Source organism: Haliotis rubra, unplaced genomic scaffold, assembly GCF_003918875.1.
Source record: "Haliotis rubra isolate DU_JTF1 unplaced genomic scaffold, ASM391887v1 Scf660, whole genome shotgun sequence".
Taxonomy (NCBI): Eukaryota; Metazoa; Mollusca; class Gastropoda; order Lepetellida; family Haliotidae; genus Haliotis; species Haliotis rubra.
The window spans coordinates 238345-248555 of record NW_025767369.1 but is presented as its reverse complement, the minus strand read 5'-3'; the positions used below and the strand labels follow the sequence as shown (position 1 = coordinate 248555).

The 10211-nt window shown below is 37.7% G+C and overlaps 1 protein-coding gene across 5 annotated transcripts in view; it reads right to left on the bottom strand.

Annotated features, from left to right (window-relative positions):
• Window positions 1-382: 382 nt before the first annotated feature.
• The window catches only part of LOC124257456 (oxalate:formate antiporter-like), a 47410-nt gene continuing 37581 nt past the window's right edge, over window positions 383-10211 (bottom strand). For all 5 annotated transcript variants that reach the window (XM_046691517.1, XM_046691521.1, XM_046691518.1 and 2 more), the window contains 2 exons: window positions 4234-4333; window positions 383-2797 (listed from right to left, as the gene is read on the bottom strand). In XM_046691517.1, coding sequence (XP_046547473.1) covers window positions 2742-2797; window positions 4234-4333 — 156 coding nt within the window. In that variant the 3' untranslated portion in view covers window positions 383-2741. The remainder of the gene's footprint in view (window positions 2798-4233; window positions 4334-10211) is intronic.

Below are 10211 nucleotides of genomic sequence, written 5' to 3'. Positions count from 1 at the left end.
TCGAGCAGACGACGTAGGAAGACACGTTTCACCGAGGTACCGATACAGAGTGAGTATGGTTTATGCACTTTTAGCAATATTCCAACAATATCACAGCGGGGGACACCAGAAATGCTTCACACATTGTACAGTACCTATTTTAGGAATCGAACCCATGTCTTCAGCGCGACGAGCCAACGCTTGAACCACAAGGCTACCCAATCGGCCCCGTCGTTCCAGTGAGTATCGGCGAAATTCACGTGAAATAGATGTGTTCATCTCCACTTATTATATACTGTTGCGGAGAGGAACAGTTCATTCCAAAATACCATGACGAGTCACATTTAGACACTGAGCAGACCTCGTTCGTAAAACCATATATCTAAAGTAATTGGTTTGCAGGTTTCGTTATTTCTTTTTATTCAGTGTTCAACCTGAAAACAACAGCAGTACAGAATCATGTCGACTGACAGTTTACACTAGGTGACATTTTGATTGTACACTTCACTTACTCGTTTGATCTATTGGAACAGGATGACAAGAGCTGAAATGTGGAAGACAAACATCTGTTCCTCCAAGATTACACAAATGAGGAGCCAACAAGAAATATACAATATATGTAATACAATGATATATTCACTACATGACGGTTTTGTTTTCAGGTATATTTCCGATACAAATCTCAAACAACTGTCCAGGTCGAGTTTGTGAAAGTATAGGTGATAGTCTTTATATGAGTACCACACATAATCAAAAGAAAAGGAATTTACGTAATAGGCTCGTAGATTTATTGTTCATGATTATTCAGTTAGTGACCTTATTTTCTAATTCGAAACCTTAGTACAGTAAAACTATCTTCAGGTGTCTCTCAGGGTAATTTTTTCAGGATCACATTTGGGCAAATATTATCTAAAATATAAAGTCTGACACAACTGTTGCAGCATCACCGTCTCCTATGCAGTCACATTCGACAGTGATACAGACAGCAACAACTGCTACCCAATCGGTAACTGCCACAACTAAAATATTTGGCACAACTTGATTATTGCACTTCCCTAAAGGAGTAACATTATGTACACAACAGACAACTCTCTCAGCAGACTCTCGTCACATTGCCATCAGTCAAATTACCAGTTGGTCCAACATAATATTAAACAAGTCAGTACCTGATTGCATAAGCATCAACATGTGAATCGGTTTTGCCACCAAGCTACTTATATATATGGGTGCGAACTATCAACAAGGCAATAAATGAAGTGCTACAGTTTCAATATTGGGTATTAGAACACTTCTGGACTTGTTTTGGGAGTCCTAAAATTGAGATATTGTGTGTAGGACATTGGAGTTCAGGACTGGGACATGGTGTTTTAGGGCACTGTATACATACTAACCCGGACCTTCACGGGTACCACCAAACACAAAGTATGCATGATACTTTAAGCTTATTATAAATGGAGATGTGCTTGTTTGAAACAGATCAGTGAAGCAAATCTAACCGAATATTGACTGTACTTTTGAGAACAACATTATTTGGAGTTCCTGGAGTTCCTGCGTTATTCGAATGTAGGAACTTCCTGAATCTTAAGTTGCACATCACAGCATGGCAGGGTCTCATGGAGTCCTTGTGATTTCCTTCTATGTGATTTGGAATATTCAGCTGGAATGGTTATTATATACAGATATCCACATTACAACAGACGCTGTCAGTCATCGACAGAACAAACTCATGGTACAGCACACAACACCCTGTAGCTTCCTGAAGCAGCTGTTGCTAGGGTTAGCTGCTCCACACAACTTCTAGTCTTGCATAGATTAACACAATCACAGATTTCTGACAAGCAGATGTTACCGTATGAATGATATGTTAAGGTATTCAATTTCACCCTTTCAACCTGTGCAAGCTGTGGCTGAAGTTTTGATACATTTTATAACAATACATAACAGTATATTGTCGCAATTGCTGCTTTCAAAACATTTTAAATATTTGCACGCTACCTTCTGAATGAAATTCCTTTATCACAGAAGGAGATGCCAACTAGTATATACCATGACAGAAGACAAGTCACCCCTCTATAGGAGGGATATAACCCCTATATCCCACACACAGAGGTCCATATACCCCAGTAGACATCAAATATAAGGAAGATCACCCTTATATCACACATATACTGATGTCCATATACCGCGTAGACATAAAATATAAGGAAGATCATCCTTATATCACACATATATTGATGTCCATATACCCTGTAGACATAAAATATAAGGAAGATCACCCTTATATCACACATATATTGATGTCCATATACCTCATAGACATCAAATATAAGGAAGATCACCCTTATATCACACACATTGATGTCCATATACCCCGTAGACATAAAATATAAGGAAGATCACCCTTATATCACACATATATTGATGTCCATATACACCAAAAGACATTAAATATAAAGAAGATCACCCTTATTTCACACACACACTGATGTCTTTATACACCGGAGGACATCAAATATTAGGATAAGACATATATCACAAGCCCAGATATTTTGTACAGGGAATATCACATACGTAAGTAGATGTCCAAATACCCAGGTGGGTCATGTATGGAATAATGTCCTTACATCAAACACATGGAACTATATACCCAGACAGATGACTAGTGTAGGGAATATTGCACATGTAGATATCAATGTTGCCAGGCAGACATCTGTTGTACTGTATCCCAGGTCTTCTCCTTCGTCTTTCATAAAAAATCGGTTTTATACGTCTTTTCCTTTGGAATTTTTAACTTGGAAGACAAACATCAGAATAAAACCTGAAATATAAGCAGACAGCATCATCTATGTAGATCCCTTCACACAATTATTACTTGAATTCAGTTCTTGTCCTGTGAATAACTTTTCAAATGTTTCCTGAAGGCAAATCCTTTGAGAAACATTCAGCTTTGGTCAAAATTAAATGTCCAGTGTCTGTAGCAGTTGAAAGCATTGCTTTCAGGAACTGGATTGTTTGTTCAATGTTTCATGTTACAGACAGCAGTATTCAAGGTGCTATATGGAGGACTGCAGTATGTGTGCCCTTCCTGTCTGTTCATGGGGAATGTTTCATGTTACAGACAGCAGTATTCAAGGTGCTATATGGAGGACTGCAGTATGTGTGCCCTTCCTGTCTGTCCATGGGGAATGTTTCATGTTACAGACAGCAGTATTCAAGGTGCTATATGGAGGACTGCAGTATGTGTGCCCGTCCTGTCTGTTCATGGGGAATGTTTCATGTTACAGACAGCAGTATTCAAGGTGCTATATGGAGGACTGCAGTATGTGTGCCCGTCCTGTCTGTTCATGGGGAATGTTTCATGTTACAGACAGCAGTATTCAAGGTGCTATATGGAGGACTGCAGTATGTGTGCCCTTCCTGTCTGTTCATGGGGAATGATTCATGTTACAGACAGCAGTATTCAAGGTGCTATATGGAGGACTGCAGTATGTGTGCCCGTCCTGTCTGTTCATGGGGAATGTTTCATGTTACAGACAGCAGTATTCAAGGTGCTATATGGAGGACTGCAGTATGTGTGCCCGTCCTGTCTGTTCATGGGGAATGTTTCATGTTACAGACAGCAGTATTCAAGGTGCTATATGGAGGACTGCAGTATGTGTGCCCTTCCTGTCTGTTCATGGGGAATGGCCACTTGCACAGCAGTTCCTTATACACCTCACATCGTTACTGAGGCTGAATAGATTACCAGGAGATAGACGCTGTCCATCAGCCTCATAAAGTGAATGACCAGGTTTGAAATCATAATACAGTATAATATTCTGTGTTCTTGGACTGAGACAGGAAGGTCTTACTTACTGTTTATCCTGTCAACACTAAACTTGTGTAAGTACATATGTACATGAAAACCAATATATTTTTCATATCATTTTTATCAGACTATCAGATGGGATTACACTTTCTTAGTAAAGTACAGATTCTAGTACATTTGTTGGGTTGAGTCCCATCCAGGTTTCGAACCCATTACACTTTCTTAGTAAAGTACAGATTCTAGTACTTTTGTTGGGTTGAGTCCATCCGGGATTCAAACCCCTGCCTCCGTGGGTTCGAATCCCGGATGGAACTCAACCCAACAAAAGTACTAGAATCTGTACTTTACTAAGAAACTGTAATCCCAAATATAACATATGTTAAGTTTGACCACTTTCTAATTTGTAATCACAGACTATGAGATGATGAGACCTGAAGCTGACTTACTGCTGAATGAGAATCCAGACACCACAAAGAACATCCCATACCAGCCAATGATGCCCTTCAACTGGGAGGTAAGTACTGCACCAACAGGGGCTGTGATCACCTGAAACATGTGAAGATCCGGGTTAGAAGGTATCTTCAGTAACCCATGTCGTAAGAGGCGACTAACGGGATCAGGTGGTCAGGTTTGCTGACTTGGCTGACACGTGTTATCGTATACCAACTGTGTAGATCGATGCTCATGCTGTTGATCATTGGATTGTCTGGTCCAGACTCGATTATTTACAGACTGCCACCATACAGCTGGAATATTGCTGAGTGCTGATAAGAGTTGGAGAGGCAATCACATGTTACCTGTGATACAGGTAATGATAAGGTTTAGGAATACTATCACACGTTACCTGTGATACAGGTAATGATAAGGTTTAGGAATACTATCACACGTTACCTGTGATACAGGTAATGATAAGGGTTAGGAATACTATCACATGTTACCTGTGATACAGGTAATGATAAGGTTTAGGAATACTATCACATGTTACCTGTGATACAGGTAATGATAAGGTTTAGGAATACTATCACACGTTATCTGTGATACAGGTAATGATAAGGTTTAGGAATACTATCACATGTTACCTGTGATACAGGTAATGATAAGGTTTAGGAATACTATCACATGTTACCTGTGATACAGGTAATGATAAGGTTAGGAATACTTACACACGTTATCTGTGATACAGGTAATGATAAGGTTTAGGAATACTACCACATGTTACCTGTGATACAGGTAATGATAAGGTTTAGGAATACTATCACATGTTACATGTGATACAGGTAATGATAAGGTTTAGGAATACTATCACACGTTACCTGTGATACAGGTAATGATAAGGTTTAGGAATACTATCACACGTTATCTGTGATACAGGTAATGATAAGGTTTAGGAATACTATCACACTTTACATTAGATACAGGTAATGATAAGGGTTAGGAATACTATCACATGTTACCTGTGATACAGGTAATGATAAGGTTTAGGAATACTATCACACGTTTCCTGTGATACAGGTAATGATAAGGTTTAGGAATACTATCACACGTTATCTGTGATACAGGTAATGATAAGGTTTAGGAATACTATCACATGTTACCTGTGATACAGGTAATGATAAGGTTTAGGAATACTATCACACGTTATCTGTGATACAGGTAATGATAAGGGTTAGGAATACTATCACACGTTACCTGTGATACAGGTAATGATAAGGTTTAGGAATACTATCACACGTTATCTGTGATACAGGTAATGATAAGGTTAGGAATACTATCACATGTTACCTGTGATACAGGTAATGATAAGGGTTAGGAATACTATCACACGTTACCTGTGATACAGGTAATGATAAGGTTTAGGAATACTATCACACGTTACCTGTGATACAGGTAATGATAAGGTTTAGGAATACTATCACACGTTATCTGTGATACAGGTAATGATAAGGTTTAGGAATACTATCACACTTTACATTAGATACAGGTAATGATAAGGGTTAGGAATACTATCACATGTTACCTGTGATACAGGTAATGATAAGGTTTAGGAATACTATCACACGTTACCTGTGATACAGGTAATGATAAGGTTTAGGAATACTATCACACGTTATCTGTGATACAGGTAATGATAAGGTTTAGGAATACTATCACATGTTACCTGTGATACAGGTAATGATAAGGTTTAGGAATACTATCACACGTTATCTGTGATACAGGTAATGATAAGGGTTAGGAATACTATCACACGTTACCTGTGATACAGGTAATGATAAGGTTTAGGAATACTATCACACGTTATCTGTGATACAGGTAATGATAAGGTTAGGAATACTATCACATGTTACCTGTGATACAGGTAATGATAAGGGTTAGGAATACTATCACATGTTACCTGTGATACAGGTAATGATAAGGTTTAGGAATACTATCACACGTAACCTGGGATACAGGTAATGATAAGGTTTAGGAATACTATCACACGTTATCTGTGATACAGGTAATGATAAGGTTTAGGAATACTATCACACGTTACCTGTGATACAGGTAATGATAAGGGTTAGGAATACTATCACATGTTACCTGTGATACAGGTAATGATAAGGGTTAGGAATACTATCACATGTTACCTGTGATACAGGTAATGATAAGGGTTAGGAATACTATCACACGTTATCTGTGATACAGGTAATGATAAGGTTTAGGAATACTATCACACGTTATCTGTGATACAGGTAATGATAAGGGTTAGGAATACTATCACACGTTACCTGTGATACAGGTAATGATAAGGTTTAGGAATACTATCACACGTTATCTGTGATACAGGTAATGATAAGGGTTAGGAATACTATCACATGTTACCTGTGATACAGGTAATGATAAGGGTTAGGAATACTATCACACGTTACCTGTGATACAGGTAATGATAAGGTTTAGGAATACTATCACACGTTATCTGTGATACAGGTAATGATAAGGGTTAGGAATACTATCACATGTTACCTGTGATACAGGTAATGATAAGGGTTAGAGATGCAATCACACGTTGCCTGTGATACAGGTAATGATAAGGGTTAGGAATACTATCACACGTTACCTGTGATACAGGTAATGATAAGGGTTAGGAATACTATCACACGTTACCTGTGATACAGGTAATGATAAGGGTTAGGAATACTATCACACGCTACCTGTGATACAGGTAATGATAAGGGTTAGAGATGCAATCACACGTTGCCTGTGATACAGGTAATGATAAGGTTTAGGAATACTATCACATGTTACCTGTGATACAGGTAATGATAAGGTTTAGGAATACTATCACACGTTATCTGTGATACAGGTAATGATAAGGGTTAGGAATACTATCACACGTTATCTGTGATACAGGTAATGATAAGGTTAGGAATACTATCACATGTTACCTGTGATACAGGTAATGATAAGGGTTAGGAATACTATCACACGTTACCTGTGATACAGGTAATGATAAGGTTTAGGAATACTATCACACGTTACCTGTGATACAGGTAATGATAAGGTTTAGGAATACTATCACACGTTATCTGTGATACAGGTAATGATAAGGTTTAGGAATACTATCACACTTTACATTAGATACAGGTAATGATAAGGGTTAGGAATACTATCACATGTTACCTGTGATACAGGTAATGATAAGGTTTAGGAATACTATCACACGTTACCTGTGATACAGGTAATGATAAGGTTTAGGAATACTATCACATCGTTATCTGTGATACAGGTAATGATAAGGTTTAGGAATACTATCACATGTTACCTGTGATACAGGTAATGATAAGGTTTAGGAATACTATCACACGTTATCTGTGATACAGGTAATGATAAGGGTTAGGAATACTATCACACGTTATCTGTGATACAGGTAATGATAAGGTTAGGAATACTATCACATGTTACCTGTGATACAGGTAATGATAAGGGTTAGGAATACTATCACATGTTACCTGTGATACAGGTAATGATAAGGTTTAGGAATACTATCACACGTTATCTGTGATACAGGTAATGATAAGGTTTAGGAATACTATCACATGTTACCTGTGATACAGGTAATGATAAGGGTTAGGAATACTATCACATGTTGCCTGTGATACAGGTAATGATAAGGTTTAGGAATACTATCACACGTTATCTGTGATACAGGTAATGATAAGGTTTAGGAATACTATCACACGTTACCTGTGATACAGGTAATGATAAGGGTTAGGAATACTATCACATGTTACCTGTGATACAGGTAATGATAAGGGTTAGGAATACTATCACATGTTACCTGTGATACAGGTAATGATAAGGGTTAGGAATACTATCACACGTTATCTGTGATACAGGTAATGATAAGGTTTAGGAATACTATCTCACGTTATCTGTGATACAGGTAATGATAAGGGTTAGGAATACTATCACACGTTACCTGTGATACAGGTAATGATAAGGTTTAGGAATACTATCACACGTTATCTGTGATACAGGTAATGATAAGGGTTAGGAATACTATCACATGTTACCTGTGATACAGGTAATGATAAGGTTTAGGAATACTATCACACGTTACCTGTGATACAGGTAATGATAAGGTTTAGGAATACTATCACACGTTATCTGTGATACAGGTAATGATAAGGGTTAGGAATACTATCACATGTTACCTGTGATACAGGTAATGATAAGGTTTAGAGATGCAATCACACGTTGCCTGTGATACAGGTAATGATAAGGGTTAGGAATACTATCACACGTTACCTGTGATACAGGTAATGATAAGGGTTAGGAATACTATCACACGTTACCTGTGATACAGGTAATGATAAGGGTTAGGAATACTATCACACGTTACCTGTGATACAGGTAATGATAAGGGTTAGAGATGCAATCACCGCCTGTTACAGGTAATGATAAGGTTTAGGAATACCTGTGATACAGGTAATGATAAGGTTTAGGAATACTATCACATGTTACCTGTGATACAGGTAATGATAAGGTTTAGGAATACTATCACACGTTATCTGTGATACAGGTAATGATAAGGGTTAGGAATACTATCACACGTTATCTGTGATACAGGTAATGATAAGGTTAGGAATACTATCACATGTTACCTGTGATACAGGTAATGATAAGGGTTAGGAATACTATCACATCGTTACCTGTGATACAGGTAATGATAAGGTTTAGGAATACTATCACACGTTACCTGTGATACAGGTAATGATAAGGGTTAGGAATACTATCACATACGTTGCCTGTGATACAGGTAATGATAAGGTTTAGGAATACTATCACATGTTTACCTGTGATACAGGTAATGATAAGGTTTAGGAATACTATCACATGTTACCTGTGATACAGGTAATGATAAGGGTTTAGGAATACTATCACACGTTATCTGTGATACAGGTAATGATAAGGGTTAGGAATACTATCACACGTTATCTGTGATACAGGTAATGATAAGGGTTAGGAATACTATCACATGTTACCTGTGATACAGGTAATGATAAGGGTTAGAATACTATCACACGTTACCTGTGATACAGGTAATGATAAGGTTTAGGAATACTATCACACGTTACCTGTGATACAGGTAATGATAAGGGTTAGGAATACTATCACATCGTTATCTGTGATACAGGTAATGATAAGGTTTAGGAATACTATCACACGCTATCTGTGATACAGGTAATGATAAGGGTTAGGAATACTATCACATGTTACCTGTGATACAGGTAATGATAAGGTTTAGGAATACTATCACACGTTACCTGTGATACAGGTAATGATAAGGTTTAGGAATACTATCACTATCGTTATCTGTGATACAGGTAATGATAAGGTTTAGGAATCACTATCACACGCCACCCGTGATACAGGTAATGATAAGGTTTAGGAATACTATCACATGTTACCTGTGATACAGGTAATCACACTTACCTGTGATAAGGGTAATGATTAGGAATACTATCACACGTTATCTGTGATACAGGTAATGATAAGGGTTAGGAATACTATCACACGTTACCTGTGATACAGGTAATGATAAGGTTTAGGAATACTATCACACGTTACCTGTGATACAGGTAATGATAAGGGTTAGGAATACTATCACACGTTACCTGTGATACAGGTAATGATAAGGTTTAGGAATACTATCACACGTTATCTGTGATACAGGTAATGATAAGGGTTAGGAATACTATCACATGTTACCTGTGATACAGGTAATGATAAGGGTTAGGTAATGAATACTATCACACGTTACCTGTGATACAGGTAATGATAAGGTTTAGGAATACTATCACACGTTACCTGTGATACAGGTAATGATAAGGTTTAGGAATACTATCACACGTTACCTGTGATACAGGTAATGATAAGGTTT